The 24,967-nt window shown below is 35.1% G+C and overlaps 1 protein-coding gene across 5 annotated transcripts in view; it reads left to right on the top strand.

Annotated features, from left to right (window-relative positions):
• Positions 1-24,967, top strand: part of LOC149790609 (microtubule-actin cross-linking factor 1, isoforms 6/7-like) — a 376,630-nt gene that overhangs the window by 152,831 nt on the left and 198,832 nt on the right. For all 5 annotated transcript variants that reach the window (XM_089972718.1, XM_089972715.1, XM_089972716.1 and 2 more), the window contains exons 12-16: positions 372-477; positions 9,301-9,528; positions 14,342-14,460; positions 14,941-17,353; positions 21,857-22,021. In XM_089972718.1, the coding sequence (XP_089828844.1) occupies positions 372-477; positions 9,301-9,528; positions 14,342-14,460; positions 14,941-17,353; positions 21,857-22,021 (3,031 nt within the window). The remainder of the gene's footprint in view (positions 1-371; positions 478-9,300; positions 9,529-14,341; positions 14,461-14,940; positions 17,354-21,856; positions 22,022-24,967) is intronic.

Below are 24,967 nucleotides of genomic sequence, written 5' to 3'. Positions count from 1 at the left end.
ATTTATGGGTGAGTATCCACGTTAAAAGTGCCTTCCTTGGGTGCCAGTTATGTTTTAATGGAACAGTCCTTATCTATTTTACCTGAACCATGTATGTTTACATACAGTTTTATAAACTCATATTAATTTACTGTTGCTATCGATGTAAATTTCATGTCAATTGTAGGGGAAGGGCTTATTCTAAGCATGAGAACTTGTAGCCCTACGCCATTTTTTAACATTTATGTCAAAAAATATGTTTAAATCAGCCTCTTTCATCGACTGAACAAAATTGTGGGAAGACGTTCAGACACTTTGTTGACATTCCAAAATGAAATTGGGTTAAATTATATTACTGTGTCCATTTTTCAATACGACATAATTACTTTCAGGGTAAAGGACCAACTTATTATAAACTGGGACACGGCTATGAGAAGACTTCAGATTCAGTTGACCCAATACCTGACTCTTTCAGCACAGGATACTCCAGAGAAAGAGGTGAGGGGTTAATGGCCGAAGTATATTTTTTTTTTAAAGCTCTGCTGATCATAGTATTGTGACTCTATGGTCTTAAAATAAGCAATAGAAAAGAGAACCAACAAGTTTTGTAAAATTCAACAAATAATTTATTTCCCTTGAATACAAAATGAGCAGTGTAAAAATAACTTATGGTATTGCAAATTTAATCACAAATTAATTGTTGAATTTATAGCACAAGTCCTAATATTTTTAGTTCTGATTTTTTAAAATTGGTATTCTAAGATAAATCCAATGCTGGAAGTGTTGATGTGTCTTTGGTGGCCTGTGTCGTAGTGATGTGCAGACAGCCATTTGTTGAATCACAACAGTATACTCCAAGTATATATACTTATTTGAAATTTCACTGTAAATCCAAGTCTCTCTTTCCAAGAATGTTATATTGGTGCACTTTCTATTTACAGAGAAGAATCAGTTGAATTAAATAATTTGAATAAATAAATTCCAGCCCAAATGAAATACTGGACACAGTAATAATACAACTGACAGGACCCACTAAAAATTGATGTCCGTGTAAATTTAGAATACCAGATATCAGATATCAGATCTTAAAGCACAAATAAATAATTTCTCCAGAAACAAGATTATATAGTCCTCTACCTGACCTCGGGTCATAATTATCATTTTCTAAACACTATTACCTAATGAAATATTTCATTCTGGAAGGTTCCAAATGTTTACAGATAAAATCTTAGCTATAATTAGAAGGTCTGTTACTAAAATTATAATAAAGAACATGAAAATTACAATGTCCTTGATTCAGACCAAGACAAATATATTTATTTCTATTAATAATGATCATAATATTAGACCCATACTCATCAACAAAATATTAGCTATGCGTTTTAGTTGTTTACAGAACTAAAAAGAATGATTCATGTCAGGTAGAAAATGAACCTGATTTTGGACAAGGTCAGATACAAAATTAAATTTTACATAACCCACTTTTTATAATGAAATAAAAAAGTCAAATAAACTAGCTATTAAACAATGCAACTTAAATATACATAACAGCAGACCAGAATAACTTATGGGATGGACTGTTGTCTATCACCTGCCCATTAGTTATCACAAGTTTGTAATCACTACCCCTTCTAAACTACTCAGAAATAGCTATACACACATATTCATCCCATGGTCTAATTGATCCTCAGAGAAAATGGTGCTGCTTGGACATCCAATATGGCCAACACAGCAGCCATATTGAAATTAGTATTGTTACATGGTCATATCAGCATGGTGTTTTTGACTGAAATGTTTCTTACTATGAAACATGATGATGGTCTGATGTCCAATATGGCCACCACAACAACCGTCTTAAAAAATCTTATCACTACTCCTGAATGGAGAGTCGAAGTGACATGTAATTTTCACCAGAAGACCTAAGTTGTTTCTAAAGGAAAATTATGCAGAATTGATGTCCAATATGGGCACCACAAGAGCCATCTTGAAAATCTTGTAAATGCTACCGCTTTTGCATGGATAGTCACATTAATATTGAATTTTCATTAAAAGATTTCTTATGATGTCTAGTTGATCCTAAATGAAAATGGTGCTGATATAATGTCCAATATAGCCACAATTGAAAATTCTTATTACTACTCCTGAATGAAAAGCAAAATTGCCATTGGGTTTTCACAAGAAGTCTTGTTATGATGTCTATTTGGTGGTGAAGGAAACGTGTGACTTTCATAACCAATATAGCTGCCACAGTGGCCATCTTGAAAATATCATTACATGGGGTTTTTCTAATTGACTTCTTAAAATGGTTAATTGGTCCAAAATGAATCAGATATCAGATGTGGCCACATCCTACACTACTGATAGGTTTGCCATGAAACTTTGTACATAAATTAATCCATGGACAAGTTGTCCGAAAATGAATTTGGTGCTGCTCAGACATCAGATGTGGCCACATCCTACACTACAGATAGGTTTGCCTTGAAACTTTCTACATACATAACTAGTTGGTCCTTAATGAGAATGGTGCTGCTTTGGACATGCAATATAGCCATGATAGTGACTATCCTTGAAACCTTGTTATGCCTACTCCTAGATGTCTGGTCATATGGTTATTGTGCTCTAACCAAAAGACATTTTCTTCATGTTCTTACCAAATTGATATGGTTTCAATTATTATGATGACCATTGTTGCCATCTTACAATTCATATTGTTACTTCATCAAAACAGTCATATCAACATGGGGCTTCTGCCAGGGGACTTTTCATGATGTCTTGTTGGTTATCAATGATATCTTGTTTGTTGTTTGTCCTAAATGAAAATGGTATCAATCTGACATCCACCACAGCTAATTTGGAAATCTTGCTGAAGAATATCAGAAATGGTTTTAACACTTAGCAGTTAAAAGGAAGAAATGGTCATATTTTGAATTCCTGGGAATACTTTTAATCCAGTAGAGCATCAGTCCTAGCAAGGGACTCTTGTTTATCATTTGCATGCAATTGTTATGAATCTATTGTCAGTTTTTTGGAAAGTCATATGTATTTTTAGATTTTCTGTATCCAGTGAATTAACTCATTATATTTTAGTTTCTGGAGAAATAACATTTTTGTCTGTTTCAGACATTGCAGATCTTCTTTATCTTAGTATTTAGATTTTTAAAATTTTGGAATGACTTCTATCATGTTCACAACAGAATTACAGTTCATTGCATTTTAAATGAATGGTTTGTAGCAACCAATGAAAATTGGTACCCCATGAAAACAGTGAATTCACAGTATTGTATTGATTTCTTTTCACTGCCCAGGGTAGAAACATATTATCATAGTTACCAGCTTGATGGTAGAGAAATATATTCAAATGCAGGGTTGCCCACCCGACGGTAGTAACATTGCCACAAACCAGGCACATTAGCATATTCAAATGCAGGTTTGCCTATCCAGTGGTAGAAACATTACCACAAACCAGGCACATTAGCATATTCAAATGCAGATTTGCCCACCCAATGGTAGAAACATTGCCACAAACCAGGCAAATTAGCATATTCAAATGAAGGGTTGCCCACCCGATGGAAGAAACATTGCCACAAACCAGGCACATTAGCATATTCAAATGCAGGGTTGCCCATTCGACGGTAAAAATATTGCCACAAACCAGGCACATAAGCATATTCAAATGCAGGGTTGCCCACCTGATGGTAGAAACATTGCCACAAACCAGGCACATTAGCATATTCAAATGCAGGGTTGCCCACCGGACAGTAGAAACATTGCCACAAACCAGGCACATTAGCATATTCAAATGCAAGGTTTTCCCACCTGATGGTAGAAACATTGCCACAAACCAGGCACATTAGCATATTCAAATGCATTGTTGCCCACCTGATGGAAGAAACATTGCTAAAAAACAGGCACATTAGCATATTCAAATGCAGGGTTTCCCACCTGATGGTAGAAGTATTGCCACAAACCAGGCAAATTAGCATATTTAAATGCAGGGTTTCCCACCTGATGGTAGAAGCATTGCCACAAACCAGGCACATTAACAATTCAAATGCAGGGTCTCCCACCTGATGGTAGAAGCATTGCCACAAACCAGGCACATTAGCATATTCAAATGCAGGGTTTCCCATCCGATGGTAGAAGCATTGCCACAAACCAGGCACATTAGCATATTCAAATGCAAGGTTTCCCACCTGATGGTAGAAGCATTGCCACAAACCAGGCACATTAGCATATTCAAATGCATAGTTTCCCACCTGATGGTAGAAGCATTGCCACAAACCAGGCACATTAGCATATTCAAATGCAGGGTTTCCCATCCGATGGTAGAAGCATTGCCACAAACCAGGCACGTCAGCATATTCAAATGCAGGGTTTCCCACCTGATGGTAGAAGCATTGCTACAAACCAGACACATTAGCATATTCAAATGCAGGGTTTCCCATCCGATGGTAGAAGCATTGCCACAAACCAGGCACATTAGCATATTCAATTGCAGGGTTTCCCATCCAATGGTAGAAGCATTGCCACAAACCAGACACATTAACATATTCAAATGCAGGGTTGCCCATCTGATGGTAGAAGCATTGCCACAAACCAGGCACATTAGCATATTCAAATGCAGGGTTTCCCATCCGATAGTAGAATCATTGCCACAAACCAGGCACATTAGCATATTCAGGTGGCGCTCACCAGATAATATGTACTTTTGAGAGAGTGACGTATGTAAGGTGAAGTAGTTCACATTTAAAACATGCACAGTGGAGAGAATGTTGGCATACCTCTATGCTACATTAATGTAATGTGGATGATATTTCTTTTGGATATTGTACTTTTGGAAATTTTACATGATTTAAGCACACTGCTAACTAAAATGACTGCTCCCTTGTATTAAAAAATCAGTCTGAATTAGTCTAAAGTACACTATACATAGCAGCTATTAAAATAGGGAAAATGAATTTTGCCAGACTAGACAATACCAGCTTCTGAAAGTGCAATGAATGAATTACCAAATATATAAAATGTAAAAAAAGTTATCGGCTCTTTTTTATACAATTGACCTCTGAAGTTCAGGAAGTGAAAATGACCAAGTAGAGCTAGCACTTTTTTGAAAGGTGCACATTTGAAGTAAGGCCAAGCTGTATACTCTATAACCCATAGTACACCCATCAATCATACACCAAAATAAAGGGAATTAAAGGTTCTTTGCATTATACCTAAGATATACAAGGTCTTTTTTAAATAGCCAGTATAACCAGTGAGGAAAGCCGGGGACATTCTTTTTCTTTAAAATCCTAACCCTATGCAAAATGCAAAACTGTATAGCGCCACCTCAAATGCAGGGTTTCCCACCTGATGGTAGAAGCATTGCCACAAACCAGGCACATTAGCATATTCAAATGCAGGGTTGCCCATCCGATGGTAGAAGCATTGCCACAAACCAGGCACATTAGCATATTCAAATGCAGGGTTTCCCACCTGATGGTAGAAGCATTGCCACAAACCAGGCACATTAACAACTCAAATGCAGGGTTTCCCACCAGATGGTAGAAGCATTGCCACAAACCAGGCACATAAGCATATTCAAATGCAGGGTTGCCCATTCGACGGTAAAAATATTGCCACAAACCAGGCACATAAGCATATTCAAATGCAGGGTTGCCCGCCTGATGGTAGAAACATTGCCACAAACCAGGCACATAAGCATATTCAAATGCAGGGTTGCCCGCCTGATGGTAGAAACATTGCCACAAACCAGGCACATTAGCATATTCAAATGCAGGGTTGCCCACCGGACAGTAGAAACATTGCCACAAACCAGGCACATTAGCATATTCAAATGCAAGGTTTTCCCACCTGATGGTAGAAACATTGCCACAAACCAGATAGATTAGCATATTCAAATGCATTGTTGCCCACCTGATGGAAGAAACATTGCTAAAAAACAGGCACATTAGCATATTCAAATGCAGGGTTTCCCACCTGATGGTAGAAGTATTGCCACAAACCAGGCAAATTAGCATATTTAAATGCAGGGTTTCCCACCTGATGGTAGAAGCATTGCCACAAACCAGGCACATAAGCATATTCAAATGCAGGGTTGCCCGCCTGATGGTAGAAACATTGCCACAAACCAGGCACATTAGCATATTCAAATGCAGGGTTGCCCACCGGACAGTAGAAACATTGCCACAAACCAGGCACATTAGCATATTCAAATGCAAGGTTTTCCCACCTGATGGTAGAAACATTGCCACAAACCAGGCACATTAGCATATTCAAATGCATTGTTGCCCACCTGATGGAAGAAACATTGCTAAAAAACAGGCACATTAGCATATTCAAATGCAGGGCTTCCCACCTGATGGTAGAAGTATTGCCACAAACCAGGCAAATTAGCATATTTAAATGCAGGGTTTCCCACCTGATGGTAGAAGCATTGCCACAAACCAGGCACATTAACAATTCAAATGCAGGGTCTCCCACCTGATGGTAGAAGCATTGCCACAAACCAGGCACATTAGCATATTCAAATGCAGGGTTTCCCATCCGATGGTAGAAGCATTGCCACAAACCAGGCACATTAGCATATTCAAATGCAAGGTTTCCCACCTGATGGTAGAAGCATTGCCACAAACCAGGCACATTAGCATATTCAAATGCATAGTTTCCCACCTGATGGTAGAAGCATTGCCACAAACCAGGCACATTAGCATATTCAAATGCAGGGTTTCCCATCCGATGGTAGAAGCATTGCCACAAGCTAGGCACATTAGCATATTCAAATGCAGGGTTTCCCATCCGATGGTAGAAGCATTGCCACAAACCAGGCACGTCAGCATATTCAAATGCAGGGTTTCCCACCTGATGGTAGAGGCATTGCCACAAACCAGGCACATTAACAATTCAAATGCAGGGTTTCCCACCTGATGGTAGAAGCATTGCTACAAACCAGACACATTAGCATATTCAAATGCAGGGTTTCCCATCCGATGGTAGAAGCATTGCCACAAACCAGGCACATTAGCATATTCAATTGCAGGGTTTCCCATCCAATGGTAGAAGCATTGCCACAAACCAGACACATTAACATATTCAAATGCAGGGTTGCCCATCTGATGGTAGAAGCATTGCCACAAACCAGGCACATTAGCATATTCAAATGCAGGGTTTCCCATCCGATGGTAGAATCATTGCCACAAACCAGGCACATTAGCATATTCAAATGCAGGGTTTCCCACCTGATGGTAGAAGCATTGCCACAAACCAGGCACATTAGCATATTCAAATGCAGGGTTGCCCATCCGATGGTAGAAGCATTGCCACAAACCAGGCACGTTAGCATATTCAAATGCAGGGTTTCCCACCTGATGGTAGAAGCATTGCCACAAACCAGGCACATTAACAACTCAAATGCAGGGTTTCCCACCTGATGGTAGAAGCATTGCCACAAACCAGGCACATAAGCATATTCAAATGCTGCGTTTCCCACCTGATGGTAGAATCATTGCCACAAACCAGGCACATTAGCGGTTCAAGACTATAGGCATCAGCAGCACATTCGATATAGGAATTTATTTGGAATATCACTGGAAATTGATTGAACTTCATATATTTGGACTTGTTATAGAACTATTAGGACTTTTTGGGATTTAAGAAATAATGCTATAAAACATTCTTTTTTCAAATTTTACTTTTGTATTCTATTTGTAAACTATTTGCTGAATTTGACAGAACTTGTTGGTTTGTAATGTTTTCTTTTACTTAATTTAAGACCTTAGAGTTGTAACAGTGCCAAATGTTTAATCAAATCATTTGTCAGTAATTAAATAAATGTATTTGTTTTCTCCATCATTGTTTTAATATTTGTACTCATTACATGTTCTTGAAGAACAAATGAACTCTGAACTCTAACAGAGCCATTAAAGAACTCTGACATCAGTATTAAAGATCTCTAACATTAATTTAAATGGACTCTAACATTGACATAAAAAACTATCATTGATAGAAATAAACTGAAACATGAATGAACTATAACACTGATGTAAAAATCTATCATTGATAGAAATAAACTGTAACATAAATGAACTATAACATTGATATAAAAAACTATCATTGATAGAAATAAACTGAAACATAAATGAACTATAACATTGATATATAAAAAACTATCATTGATAGAAATAAACTGTAACATAAATGAACTATAACATTGATATATAAAAAACTATCATTGATATAAATAAACTGAAACATAAATGAACTATAACATTGATATATAAAAAACTATCATTGATAGAAATAAACTGTAACATAAATGAACTATAACAATGATATAAAAAACTCTCATTGATAGAAATAAACTGAAACATAAATAAACTATAACATTGATATAAGAAACTATCATTGACAGAAATAAACTGAAACAAATGAGCTCTATCATTGATATAAAAAACTGTCATTGATAGAAATAAACTGAAACATAAATGAACTGTAACATTGATATAAAAACCTACCATTGATAAATATGAACTGTAGCATAAATTAACTGTAACACAATGAACTGTAACATAAATGAACTGTAACATAATGAACTGTAACATTGGTAGATATCATTCATTTCACCTATAAATTATAATTTGTCTTGTATATGTAACATGTCTCAAGAGATACATTGTACAGGGTAAGTATTATTTATAAGTCAGAAATAGTTTTAAGTATTTATAAGCTTTTTTCTTGATATGATAGTATATTTATATGACAGATACATTTTGTTTCGTTTGCATAAAAATTGTTATTTTTAATTGAATTAATTTACATTGTTTGACCTCATGTAATCTTATGGAGGTTGTTTCTTGTCATCATTCACAAGACTGCATCATGACACATAACACATGACTGCATCATGACACATGACAGCATGATGACACATGACTCATGACATAACATGACTGCATCATGACACATGACACAAGACTGCATCATGACACATGACATAAGACTGCATAATGACACATAACACATGACTGCATCATGACACATGACAGCATGATGACACATGACTCATGACATAACATGACTGCATCATGACATGTGACACATGACTGCATCATGACACATGACTGCATCATGACACAGGACTGCATCATGACACAGGACACAGGACTGCATCATGCTTATTGCTGAATATTTCTGTACATGTTTTATATCCTGGCTAACCATAGTCGAAAGTTTAAGTAACATGCATCATTGCTTTCATGTTTTCAAATGACTTAAATATTTTAAAAATGTTTAAGAAAATTATTTTCTCTTCATTTGTAGCTTCACCATATTTCATCCAGTCAGAAGGCAGACTTGATGAAACTGATCAATGAAGCAGTACAACTCTTGAGGCCACCTTCAACAGATGATGTAGATTTTAAAGATCTGGTCATACAAGCCACTAATTTCCGCAAAATTTTGAGCCAGGTCAAACCAGGGGAAAGTGATGTAAAGAACCTGTCAATTGAAACATGGCAGAGCAATGGGAAAATCTTCACACTGTATAAGGTAGGATTTTAATAAAAGATATCTGAATTGTTTGTTTTGCTTGAATTAGCAAAAAGTGAAAAACTTGTGTTGCTTGTTGGGGGTTTGTTAGATGGCCCAGTAGTTGCTGTGTTTGTTATTGTTTGTAGCAGTAAAGAGCTGCACTCTCAATTGTATGCTAAATGCTCCATAACAAAGAATTGTTGGGTACGTTATAATTTCACATAACATGTGCCCCCCCCAATCAGTCATATATGCATTACATTGCAAACACTGCCTTTCTTTGCTTCATTAAATCTTTCTTTATGTTAAAAAAGGTTCCCCCATTTATTTTCTCAAATGGTAGGGGAGTTGTCTACCTCCATTTTCAGTTCTAGAATAGACCCTGCACATACATAATTGCATTATTTTCTACCCACATTCATATGTCAGCAACACCTCACTCAGCCTTTGCATTGTTGCAGAATGCACTAATTTATCATTCTTACTACTTTTGAATATATTTGTAAGAATCAAAAATCTTCTCAGATGTTTTGTAGTCCTGTCTATCCTATCAGATGTTTTGTAGTCCAGTCTATCCTATCAGATGTTTTGTAGTCCAGTCTATCCTGTCAGATGTTTTGTAGTCCAGTCTATCCTATCGGATGTTTTGTAGTCCAGTCTATCCTGTCAAATGTTTTGTAGTCCAGTCTATCCTATCAGTTGTTTTGTAGTCTAGTCTATCCTATCAGATGTTTTGTAGTCCAGTCTATTCTATCAGATGTTTTGTAGCCCAGTCTATCCTATCAGATGTTTTTAGTCTAGTCTATCCTATCAGATGTTTTGTAGTCTAGTCTATCCTATCAAATGTTTTGTAGTCCAGTCTATTCTATCAGATGTTTTGTAGTCCAGTCTATCCTGTCAGATGTTTTGTAGTCTTGTCTATCCTATCAGATGTTTTGTAGTCCAGTCCATCCTGTCAGATGTTTTGTAGTCCAGTCTATCCTATCAGATGTTTTGTAGTCCAGTCTAACCTATCAGATGTTTTGTAGTTCAGTCTATCCTATCAGACTTTATGAAGTATAGTCTAAATCTTGTCATGTTTTTATAGTCTAGTTTAAATTCCCTGGCTTTTTGTTGTCTAGTCTAAATCTTATTAGACTTTTTGTCTTTCCCCATGTGGCCAAGTGGTCTAAAGCACTTGCCTCTACCAGTCACTGCCTTCTCACCTCTGTTCATGTGGGTTTGAGTCTCCAGTGTGGGGCATGTGAGAAAGCTTGCAAGTAGCTTTCCATGGGTCAGTGGTTCTTATGAGGTTTTGCTGGGTTCTTCCTCCACCAGTTATACTAGCCACTATATATATATATATATATATATATATATAGCCTATATTGTACTTATAAATGGCATTAAACCCATAATAACAATATCAGACTTTTTGTAGTCTAGTCTAAGTCCTATAAACTCTTTGTAGTCTGTTCTAAATCTTATGACTTTTTATAGTCTAGTCTAAATCTTATAAGCCTCTTTATGGTCTGGTCAAAATCATATCAGACATTTTTAATCTAGCTTAAATCTTAACACACTTTTTCTGGTCTGAATTTAATCAGATCTGATCTAGTCTAAATCCTATAAGACTTTTTGTGGTCTAGTCTAAATCTTATCAGACTTATTATAGTCTAGTCTAAATCTTATCAGACTTGTTATAGTCTAGTCTAAATCTTATCAGACTTGTTATAGTCTAGTCTAAATCTTATCAGGCTTGTTATAGTCTAGTCTAAATCTTATCAGACTTATTATAGTCTAGTCTAAATCTTATCAGACTTGTTATAGTCTAGTCTAAATCTTATCAGACTTATTATAGTCTAGTCTAAATCTTATCAGACTTATTATAGTGTAGTCTAAATTGTATCAGACTTGTTATAGTCTAGTCTAAATCTTATCAGACTTATTATAGTCTAGTCTAAATCTTATCAGACTTGTTATAGTCTAGTCTAAATCTTATCAGACTTATTATAGTGTAGTCTAAATCTTATCAGACTTGTTATAGTCTAGTCTGTCTTATCAGACTTATTATAGTCTAGTCTAAATCTTATCAGACTTGTTATAGTCTAGTCTAAATCTTACCAGACTTGTTATAGTCTAGTCTAAGTTGTTTCAGACTTGTTATAGTCTAGTCTAAGTTGTTTCAGACTTTTTTTTAACAGATTACTTGAAATACACCAGATTTTATTTACATACATTTCATCCCATTAGACTTATGTAGCATGTTCTGTTTGTTCTGATATGGTATTTCTTTTCAAACCTGAAAAATCTGCCCATACTGGTAATTATGTATTAATCTGCATTATTTAATATAACAATTCATGCAAAGGATCATTTGCAATATGTAGATGCATATGTTTGTGCTAGTTTAAAATTTACTGGATTAACATTGAGTGGTATTGCTCAGTATACGACATAGTTAATAAATTACAAAGAACACAAGTGTTTTTTTAAAAATGTTTTCTGATAAAATGGTCTAAATTGCAAAGAATTTCAGTCTTGGAGTCCTAAGGTTTTGATAGAATAAAGCCACTCTAGACATTTTGTCTGCTTATTTTTGTACATTTATTGTACTTTTATATATCGGATTTTACTGTGAATTCATTATTTCATGGGGTACCAGTTTTGATGGGTTTTATGGTTGTTGCAAACTATGAATCTAAAAACCCATCAATTGATAGTCTTTCTTTTTAAATGTGTTGGATGCCTTCTTGAAACAATGAATTTAAGTGCTAACAAAGATGTTATATTTTTGAAAACTTGATACAAACAGAAATCATTTCATAGTATTACACGAATCGTTATTTCATGACAAATTCATAAAACAAGTTTAAAAATGTTGATGTCTTAAATTCAGAATTCATAAAACAAATTTAAAAGTGTCTTCTATATGAAATTCATAAAACAAATTTAAAAGTGTTGATGTCCCACATGTGAAATTCTTAAAACAAGTTTAAAAATATCTTCTATATCATTCTATATCTTCTATATCATTCATGTGGAATTCATAAAACAAGTTTTAAAATGACAATGTCTTTCATTTAAAATTCTAAAATAAATTTTAAAATGGTTTCCATATCATGCATGTGAAATTCATAAAACAAATCTTAAAATGTCTTTCATGTCTTTCACATAAAATTCATCAAACAGATTTAGAAATGTCTCAATGTGAAATTCATAAAGCAAGTTTAAAACTGTCTTCCATTTGAAATTCATAAAACTAATTAAAAAATGTCTTCAGTGTGAAATTCATAAAAAAATTTAAAAAGGTTTTCCATGTTTTTCTATTAGAGCAATATATTGACCGTACTCAATTAGCTGGGGGAGCTGTGGTAGCTTATTAGGTAGGACATGTAATTGAGTCCAGGGTTTGATGCCTACCCAGGTCAGGCCTGGGTTTGCTGTTCAAGCTTGTCCTTGGGACAGCATTTGGCTCCCATTTCCTTAGTGGTTTGTTAAAAGAGCCATTACCCAACCCCCTCAGGTAGCTGCATAAATTTAATACAATATGACTTTCAACATCAGATTCTGTTCACCACTTTACAACAGTACACAGGTGTTTTGTTGAATTAATAAATAGCTAATAAAGTTCAGTTGTATTATGTGAGTTACATTTAGAGGCCTTGGACATTACGTTTAGCATTAATGGCACATCAAGATGTATTTTTGTATGTGTTGAATTGCATATGTGAGGAAAACTGAGAATGATTATGCCATATAATAAATTATAGTCGTGAACCTTATGTCATTGTACACCTTCTGTCATTGTACACCCATCCTTGAACTCTTGTCATTGTATACCTTCTATCCTTTTACTCCTTCTGTCATTGTACACCTTCTATCCTTGTATACTTTGTCATTGTACACCTTCTATCCTTGTCTACTTTGTCATTGTACACCTTCTATCCTTGTATACTTTGTCATTGTACACCTTCTATCCTTGTATACTTTGTCATTGTACACCTTCTATCCTCGTACACCTTCTGTCATTGTAAACCTCTATCCTTGTACACCTTTTGTCATTGTATGCCTTCTATCCTTGTACACCTTATGTCATTGTACACCTGTGCTTGTACACCTTCTGTCATTGTACATCTTCTCTCCTTGCACACCTTCTGTCATTGTACACCTATCATTTTACACCTATCCTCGTACACCTTCTGTCATTGTACATTTGTCATTGTACACCTTCTGTCATTGTACACCGCTGTCATTCTGCACCTTCTGTCATTGTACACCTTCTGTCTTTGTACACCTTCTGTCATTCTACACCTTCTTTCATTATGCACCTTCTGTCATTCTACACCTGCTGTCATTCTACACCTTCTGTCATTATACATCTTCTATCATTCTACACCTTCTTTCATTCTACACCTTTCATTCTACACCTTCTGTCATTGTACACCTTCTGTCATTGTACACTTTCTGTCTTTGTACACCTTCTGTCATTCTACACCTTCTTTCATTATACACCTTCTGTCATTCTACACCTGCTGTCATTGTACAGCTTCTGTCATTGTACACTTTCTGTCTTTGTACACCTTCTGTCATTCTACACCTGCTGTCATTCTACACCTTCTGTCATTAAACATCTTCTATCATTCTACACCTTCTTTCATTATACACCTTCTGTCGTTCAACACCTGCTGTCATTGTACACCTGCTGTCATTTTCACCTTCTGTCATTCTGCACCTTCTTTCATTGTACATCTTCTGTCATTGTACACCTTCTGTCATTGTACACCTTCTGTCATTGTACACCTTCCGTCATTGTATATCTTCTGTCATTGTATATCTTCTGTCATTGTAGGAGTTCATCACTTATGCCAAGACATATAAGCGTGCCATATCCTCATCACGGGAAAAGACAGATCTGATGTTGAGAAATGGAAAGGGACCAGTCTATTCTTCCAAGGCTTACTTTGAAAGGCAAGTGAACAGTTCCAGTAAAGTGTTAATATCCAAGGCTATGTTCATTAAAGAGATTTGAGGTACTATACATACTTGCTTATAAATCAAGACCAACTGAAAACTGCATAGACCCTGATCTGCTGACCCATAGTGCACCAGATCTGGGTCTGTGTTGCATATTCTACAGATTACTCCTAACAAATAGCATAGAGCCAGATCACCCAGCACATTTTGCAATGGCAGAGTTTGGTCTGCACAATTTGCAGTTGGACTTGATTTATAAGCACGTATATATGGTTCCCTGTAGTACTTTTAGGATAGTACTTTGTATGGCTATAACATTAGTGGAGTTCTTTGCATTAAACATTTTAGTCTAATGACTTCAGTTTTAACTAGTTCATTCATCTTTATGGTTATTGCTAATTGTTGTCATAGCAACTACATAAAAACATGAGCCAATGATGATAGTAACTTTAAACATTTTTGTTTCCATTGCAGAGCCTTACCACTATATGATATAGATACAACCACAAAGGATACCACAATTACTCACATCAAAGCAGGACTATATATTCATGAGAGACGGCTTGGAAAGGGACCAGTTCCACCACCAAGGAGACGTCGGCCACTCAAGAAGGTTATGTCTTTCATGCCGGAAAATGAACAGACAAATTCAGGCCCAGAAGTTCTCCAGGACAAGCAAAATTTTGTAATAACTGGAGTCATTGATCCAAAAACTCGTCAGCTTCTTAGTGTGTTCCAGGCTTTGTCTAATGGAATTCTAGATCAAATTAATGGAACATACCGAAACCCAGTTACAGGGGAAACCATGTCAATACCTGAAGCAATCCAGCGAGGATTAATTCAGGCAGATTTTAGAGAAAATCTTGTGAATGGGGATATTGGTGAGACAGGGTTTGCTCCCTTGAAAAGCACGCTGGAGACAAAAACATATCCAGTAGCTGGTGTGATTGATCCTAAAACAGGTGAATGGATTGGAGTAAAAGAAGCCATTACATCAGGAATTATTGATCCAAAAAAAGGGAAGTATTGCAATCCTGTGACTGGAGAAGAAATGAATATTATGGAGGCAGTAAAAAGTGGCTATCTCATAGCTGATGCATCATTATTGGATGAAATTACAGAAGAGAATGGGATGTATACTTTTGTGGATTTCGCAGATGTGTCCTACGAGGTGCATGGAGTGATAGACCCCAGCACTGGAGAGGAGTTGACTTTAAAACGTGCAATACAGGATGGTATTATTGACCTTGTCAATTCTCTCTACAGGAATCCGCATACGGGTGAAACTGTTGCATTAGCGGATGCAATCAAACAAGGATATATCAAAGCAAAACCAGTCGATCCATCAACCAATCCCATCAGTGACAGTGTTCTCACATTCAAACAGCTACTAATTAAAAAGCAGCGATTTATGCCAGGAGGCATGGACATTCTGGATGATTATGATGAGTTCGATGCAGCACAAGATTCAAACAGGTTGTTGCAAGAGCAGCTTAGACTGAAACACGATGTCTCACTACCTTTGACAAAAGCATCACCTGGAAAAAAGGTACTTTCACTAGAGGAAGCCATGTCACAAGGAGTTCTAAATGTTGGCAAAAATCAAATCAAACTTTCAGATGGAGAGGTTGTATCCATCGAGGAGGCACTCAAGAGAAAACTTGTTGAACCGGATGCAACAAAAGCTGTGCTAGATGTCTATCAAGACAGCTGTATTGGTAAATTGATGGGAGAAGGAAAATTTGATCCAGAAACTGGCTTGGTCAATGATCCAGCAACAGGTTACACATTGTCTCTTCAAGCAGCTGTGGGTCAGCGAGTAATCAACCCAAAAATTGTATTCTTATATGACATTCCTGGAAATAAGGTCTTGAGCTTATCTGAGGCCACTGAGAGAGGAATCTTCAATCCAGAAACTGCAAAATATAAGAATCCAAAAACTGGAGAGGAAATGACCTTGACTGAGGCGTACAAACACCATCTTATTGATCCACAGATTGATCCAGATCAGATTGTGGAGAACTGTGATCTTCTTTCCCAACTTGAAAAAGTTGCAGACACTAGAATGAAGTGTATCTGCTCACCATGCTCAGAAGAGCTGCTGTCATTAGAAGAGGCCGTGAAAGCTGGAATTTTGGATCTTAAAAATGGTGATGTGACAGATCCCAAAACAGGAGAGATGATTACATTATCAGCTGCAATCAAAACTGGAAAAATTGATCCCAAATCGGGTGCCTTATTGCTTGAAGCACTGAGTAAGTTATCATTACAGGAAGCTATTAGAGATGGCAAATTGGATCCCGAAGATGGATGTTATGTTGATCCAACTACTGGAAAGCAAATGTCCATCCGGGATGCAATACTGCAAGGCCTTCTCAATCCAAATGCTGTCATACTTGTTGACAAAGATAATGATAAGATTACCAGCCTTGGAGCCTTGATAGCATCAGGGAAGTTTGACCCAGAAACTGGATTATACACTGACCCCAATACAGGAGATGAGATGACATTAGTTGAAGCCATTGATAGAGAACTTATTGAACCAAGAATTGTGCCAGAACGCTATGTTGATTCAACCAACTCTTTGCGTGTTTTGATTGACACTAATAAAATAAATCCAAGAACCACAAATTTTGTAGCTCCAAACGGTCAAAAGATGTCATTAAGGGATGCACTGGCTCATGGGTTTTTGACAATGAATTCACAGGTGAAAATTGACTTAGAGTCAGGGGATGTATGCCTGGCATCTGATGAAGAGGTTGTCAGGGCACTTCTTGATATAAAAAAGAATTCAGACTGGCTTCATAAAGTAGAGGAGGAATTGGCACACCACAGAAGACTGAGTGAAAGGACAGAAAAATTACACAGACAGCGAGACTCTACAAGGGTAAGTGCACAATACAATAGCAGTGATAATGGGCATTTAGGATAATGATGATTGGGTTTTGTTTACATTAGACAGGTTTCTTTCTGTTAAGGACAATGATAATTTTTAGGACGAGTGTGATCAAGAGCCATGTGAGCTTATGGTATGGCCATTCATGTAGCATGCATTGATGATTTGGAATCCATCAACCATTGCTACTTTCAACTTCTCTAAATTGACTGACCAATTCCAATCAAAGTTGGTGAGCCTCAAGTCCTCTCAAATCTGACTAATGGATCCATCGTCAATTGTGGCCATAAATTAAAAATAGAAAAAACTTTACGTTAATTCTCTGAAACCACTGAACAGATTTTTATCACATTTGAGAGAGTATCCTGGTATGCAGACCTTTGTGCTACAAATGATTCTGTATCGAATATTGTCAACAGTATCAAAAAGTGAAAAGTTGATCCATTGTCTGTCAGCAATTGCCTTTACAACTTTTATACAAAAACCTCCTGATCAGTTTTGATCAAACTTGTCACAAAGAATTCTGGCATATCATTCTTTCAACTTTTTTCAAATGATGGCAGTGTACTTTCAAATATGGCCACCATTACTAAAAGTAGAAAAGCATTTAGATAGCTGGTATGAAGACCTTTCACATTTGCACAGAAATGGCAATGGGCCATGGGATATAGCTGCTGTTTTTAAAAACAATAGAAGAACCTTTTCACATCTTCTCTTAAACTGCTGAATAAATTTTAATTAAACTTGACAGAAAGACCTTTCAAAATTTGTATAAATGATTCTAATTGATCATATGGCCACCAAGTCTGCAAATAGAAAGTCATTAAATAATGCCATCATTAATACAAATAGAAAGTCATTAAATAATGCCATCATTAATACAAACAGAACATGAACCAATAATGCCACCATTACTTTGACTAGAAAATCATTAAATAATGCCATCATTACTACAAATAGAAAGTCATTAAATGATGCCATCATTAATACAAATAGAAAATCATTAAATAATGCCATCATTAATACAAATAGAAAATTATTAAATAATGGCATCAGTACTACAAATAGAAAGTCATTAAATAATGTCATCATTAATACAAATAGAAATCATTAAATAATGCCATCATTAATGCAAATAGAAAATCATTAAATAATGGCATCATTACTACAAATAGAAAGTCATTAAATAATGCCATCATTAATGCAAATAGAAAATCATTAAATAATGGCATCATTACTACAAATAGAAAGTCATTAAATAATGCCATCATTAATACAAATAGAAAATCATTAAATAATGGCATCATTACTACAAATAGAAAGTCATTAAATAATGACATCATTAATACAAATAGACAATTATTAAATAATGTCTTCATTATTACAAATAGACAATTATTAAATAATGCCATCATTACTACAAATAGAAAATCATTAAATAATGTCTTCATTATTACAAATAGAACATCATCAAATAATGCCTTCATTAATACAAATAGAACATCATCCAATAATGCCACCACTACTATAACTAGAAAATTATTAAATAATGCCATCATTACTACAAATAGATGCCTCAGATGCAGGAGGTTGTGTGTTTGATCCTTGGCCGAGTCATACCAAAGACTTACAAAAATGGTACTAACAGCTGCCTTGCTTGGCACTCAGCATTAAGAGGTTAGTGTTAGGACTGATTGGCCTGGTGTCAGGATAATGTGACTGGGTGGGACATCATGCTACATATCTGCGGCAGTGCTAGACATCACTATAAACTGTCACATTGCAGACTTTAGTGATATGACTGAAAAATTGTTAAAGCTACTTTAAAAATCCCAATATCACACATGCACACACACACTAAAAATAGAAAATCATTAAATAATGCGATCATTACTAGAAATAGAAAAATCACCAAATATGACCATCATTACTGAAAGTAGGACAAGCATTTAAACAATTTTTTTCCAAAACTGATGAATAAAATTTCAACGAGCATGAGAAAAATCATATTGGCACTAAGACCTTGCAAATCTATATATATATATATATATATATATATATATATATATATATATATATATATATATATATATATATATATGATTGTTATCTGCCATCAGATATGACCACTGTTTCTAAAAATATAAAAATCTTCAAACAACACTTACCAAAACTAATGGAAAGAACCAAACCAAACTTAACAGTAAGTGTCCTGGCATGAAGACCTTTCACATTTATACAGATGATGCCAAACCATGATCAAATATGGCTGCTGTTACTAAATATAGAAGAAAACTATATTAAATTTTGTAAATAACAGCTTAATAGAATTTTTATGTAATGCAAAGTGTTTGAGCTTCAGTGCCTTTCAGGTTGATACAGAAGATGCTTTTGCATCATCAAACTGATGTTACTAACAATAGAAAAACATTTGCACAACTTAATCTATTGAAAAAAGTGCTTTACAGAATGGGACCAACTTTGAAATAAGCATCCTGCAATAGGAGCATTTCAACATGAGACTAATTATGCTTATCTGGAGGAATATGCATGAAAATGTAATGAAAAAAGTAGAGAAACCTTGAAAAATGTGTTTTCATAATATACACAAGCAACAGCACAGGAAAAACTTCAACAGAAAAGCAACCTTTTGGCCCAGATTTCTTGGCAACTTGCTCTTGCATTTGGTTATTAGGCAAGTGTAAGCTAGGTAAGCAATATTAGGCTCACTTGGGTCTCTTGTCATTCTTGTGTAGTACCTGAATTTGGCCTACATGGACATGCATCTGTTTTAAGTTTTTATTTTTACAAACGGCATCACTGTATATGTTGAGTATTACTTTATGTTCACAGTTGTTCTATTTTTCTACAGCTAAAAGAAAATTTTTGTAAGTCAGTATTCTTGAACTGTTACAACACATTTGAGCTTGGAATGTATAAATATTCTTGGAAAATAGTGCATATTAATAATTTTATCTTTACTGGTCATAGACCATAAGAAGCTACCTACTGGTTGTAGACCATAAGAGCTTCGTCATGGCATGTTGGTGTCATCTGTACATTGTACATTGGCATTCCCTTGGCATAATTTTGTTATTCTAAACTGCTGGGAAGATTGTCATTCAACTTCCAACACCATATTTACTCTAAAGGTTTGCCGTAGATGAAAATTGTGCCCCCATGGCATTTAGAATATTACCTCCCCAAATTGAAAAAATCTCTTAACAGGTATTTCTCATGAATGGGTGGACATACCAATGTTTGCCCACAAACCTCCACCACCATCGCTTCTTTCTTGCAATAAAAGCATGTTCCTGTATTAAAATAATATTGATCAACCTCCAGAATGGCTGCTTTGAGGGCCATCTTGAAAATCATTTTATATTTATCTCCTGAAGAGATTGCTATATCAGAATGGGACTTTTACTAAATCACTATATCAACATGTACTTTGTTCTGAATGAAAATGGTTCTCATTTGACCTCCAACATGGCACCATAGTGGCTATAAAAGAATGTATTATCATATCTACGTGGGGATAAGCCAAAAGTCATTGATTGTATTTTTGTACTTCAGTGATCTTTTGAAAACTGTGGCTTACACATATGTAAGCCATTTTGATCAGACTTTGTAGTTAGTTCCATTCCAATGGACAAACTGGTAGTCAGCACTTGTACATTGATTTTAAAGGCACTGTCTTGATATTGGTTGTACTGGCTTGTTAACATAATAACACAAACACATGTAAACAGATCTTTATTAAACCAGTTTGTGGATATATCTAAAGAATACCTTGAATGATTATGATCATTTTCCCCAGAACATATTAGTCATAGATTTGATCAAACTTTGCATGTGGGTATGTCTTTATATTGTCAGAGACATTTTAGTGATCTTCTGTATTTGTTGTCAGGTTCTAGATCAAGGGCCATGACAAAGAATTGTGTCCTATGCTTGCAAGTATCTTGTAGCCATGCCAACTCAGACTTGTTAGAAACTAATTTTGTTACCGAATTTGCTGTGCTGAAGTGTCACAAGAATATCAAAATGTTTAGCAATACTTGTCAGTTAGAAATAATGAAAGGACAAAAGAAACAGACTTATGCTGGATTCCTCCTTTGGCCATTACATTACTAATTTCTTCATGGGATTCTTGTATTCAAGAAAAAGTTGTTTTATATTTATTCATTATAAGTGATTTTCTGGTTTTTATGAAAGATGAAAATTAGGTACAGGTTGAATCATATTTTAGACCATTAGTTGAAATGAGAAATAGAATTAAGTGATGGTTTGATTTTAGTGTGAATTTTCTCTGTTCCAAACTATATGGGAAAGACCAGTTGGTTTTTTTGTGTGTGAGAAACATATAAGTTTGGGGATGATTGATAGAAATATATGTTCATAGAAATATATAGCTCTGTAGGAAAATCTGTGACCACTTTTCCAACACATTAATTTTACAGTTTCACAATAGACCATTACTTGTAATTCCAGGCCATGAAAGACAAGTTGACTGATAGAGATGAAGATCTCAGATCCTCCATTAAGAAGGCTGAAGATTTAATTGAGAACAACAAGGGTGAGGTGAAAGAGGAAGGATCACAGCAGCTTCAGAAGCTGAGATCAAGTACCACTGATCTCAAAGTCAGACTGGATGCTGTGAGTAGTTTATCACTTGCATTTGTGAGAAATGTGAGACCAATTGACATGAACTGATTATTCTTTTCAGTATTATCTTTTTCCATCAAAACTTAGCCTACCTTCATCTTTGATTTGTGGACAAGTCTCATATTAGATGGGGACTTTTCATGTGGACTTCACAGATAAAAAGTTGTTTGTTTATTGGCTTGAAGCAACTACAGATACCTAGAATAATGGTCTACCTCTTGAATTAAAGTGAAGTCACAATACTTTGTATGTAACAGTATATGTCATTGAGAACAAAAATTCATGTTTTACTGGGAGATGTTCCATTGATGAAGAGCAAAAGTGAAGGGGGGGAAAGGGTTTGGGGTTGGAGTACTTAGGTGGAATAAAAGTTGAAATTGTGACACGGAGGGATTTTTGTTTACAATACAATCTCTGATTAAAGAGGAGAGCAAAACTAAGCTCCATATTGTGCTTGTATTATTTAATTGACTTTCTCCTTTGACCATATGATATCCTTTATCTTCACTTGCAATGGAAATGACTAGATGTTTCAGTTTTGTACAAATGCATTATCAGATATGATTTGAAATTACTGACTGTACAGTTTGGGAGACATACATAACATGCATTGTGAATTGCTTAGTTTGAATGGCAGGCCATTTTGTTGAGTAAGCCATTGCATTGATTAGACTTCAAGTTTTTATCACCACCTGCCAAGGAGCAGATAATTGACATAACGATTATCCTACAATGCACAGTGCTCCAACAACTTGTAATGAATTTTTATTGGATATTATCACTACTGTAGAGTGGAAACAACACAGTTAAACTTATAATGAATTTAGCCAAAGATGTAAAATAGTACATTTCAAATAACATAGAAATTAAACCACATCTATAAATATATATTTTTTAAAAACTATTAGATAAGTCATTTTGTCAAATATTAAGTTGCAATTTAATAACTTATAACATCTGAAAGCTTTGCTTTGCAATAATTTGTTTGCTTTCAATGTTTTCTTTACCTTTTTCGTTTCATATTTCATTCATATTTTCAATGTTCTTGACATTTAGCCTGTTCAAACATATATATTTCTGGGTATCAAGAAAAGCTTTGTTGTGAATAGGCAGGATACTTAGTATGTTTTAGTTTATATATATTTTAAACCAATCAAACCTGTGCATTCCTCTTCTGTGCCTGATTGAACATGTTAATGGAATGTATTTTGTACACCAACTAGACCTGTGAATTCATCTTCTCTGCATAATTGAGAATGTTGGTGGAATGTATTTCTATAAATCAACTAGACCTGTGAATTCATCTTCTGTGCCTGATTGAACATATTAGTTGATAAAAAGGCACATAACTTTTCAGTTGAAATAAAAAAGGGTTATACCTATTTAGTTAAAAAAATAATATACCTATGTAGTTCAGAAAAGGCACATACCTATTTAGTTCAAAAAAGGTGCATGCCTATTTAGTTAAAAAAGGCACAGACCTATTTGCTGATCATAAAATGTTATTATATACTCATTTTTTCCCCCATTAACTTTACATTGTCAGAATCGTTCAGTATTACCTGATATCTTTTTGATAATTGCAATTGAAAGGCTTCTTATTTTTCCCACATTATGATTTCAAACATTCAATGACAGAAACAGAAACACATTTGCAGATGTCAACATGCTTCTCCTTAGCTTATTAAATCTCATGTATTTCATTTGGAATCGTCACATTCAAATCCAGTCCATAATCACGAAATTTCCTAGAATCGAGAAAAATACTTAAATCTATTCATTCCAGATCAAATGGAAAAGTTGTTGCAATGCACATTCATTCACAATATGACTCCAAATTTCAATTTTAACTAGACATGCCATTTTCTTTCAAAAGTTAAGGACAGCGCATAACTAAGTTCAAATTTATGTGGGCGGAGTTATGTGTGCAGTAATAATGTTGGTGTTGTGTAATGATGAATCTGCGCTTGTGTATTTAGTTTGGAATGCGGTATACATTCATTTACGTTGTTTCTTGTAGTGTATTGTGTTTATATAATTAAACCTTAGGTAGAATAACAAAATGAGCATATAATAAAAAGGTTACTGCATTTGTATGGGAAAATATGAACTCATTTTGTCTGAAGGATATACTGCACTCCCAAGGTCGTGCAGTATTCCATCCCAAAACACGTTCATATTTTCCCATACAAATGCAGTAACCTATAAATATTACAAAACATAGTTCATACAGAAAACTGACCAATATTACAAAACAGTTCATGTAGAATACTGGTCAATATTAAAAAACATAGTTCATACAGAAAACTGACCAATATTACAAAACAGTATGGGACCCTGAGGACCCTGAGTGGCCGAGTGGTCTAAAGCACTCACCATTCTGGATCACTGCCATCTCACCTCTGTCTGCATGGGTTTGAGTCTCAGACTCGGCTAATGTGAGTATATGAGAAAACCTGCCAGTAGCTTCTCATGGGTCGATGGTTCTTCGTGGGGTTTCCAATATTACAAAACACAATTCATGTAGAATACTGACCAATAATATAAACAAAATTCATGATGAATACTGACCAGTATTACAAAACACAATTCATGTATAATACTGACCAATATTACAAAACACAATTCATATAGATTACTGATCAACATTACAAACACAATTCATGTAGAATACCGATCTTATTACAAACGCAAGTCATGTAGAATACTGACCATAATACAAACACAATTCATGATGAATACTGACCAATATTACAAAACACAATTCATGATGAATACTGACCAATAATACAAACACAATGATGAATACTGACCAATATTACAAAACACGATTCATGTATAATACTGACCAATATTACAAAACAACATTCATGTAGAATACTGACCAATAATACAAACATAATTCATATAGAATACTGACCAATATTATGCAACAAA

Source organism: Sinohyriopsis cumingii, chromosome 10 (genome assembly GCF_028554795.1).
Source record: "Sinohyriopsis cumingii isolate HCF-2022 chromosome 10, ASM2855479v2, whole genome shotgun sequence".
In the NCBI taxonomy this organism is placed as follows: domain Eukaryota; kingdom Metazoa; phylum Mollusca; class Bivalvia; order Unionida; family Unionidae; genus Sinohyriopsis; species Sinohyriopsis cumingii.
Note: the sequence above shows the minus strand (reverse complement) of the source record. Positions and strands in the feature narration are given on the sequence as shown.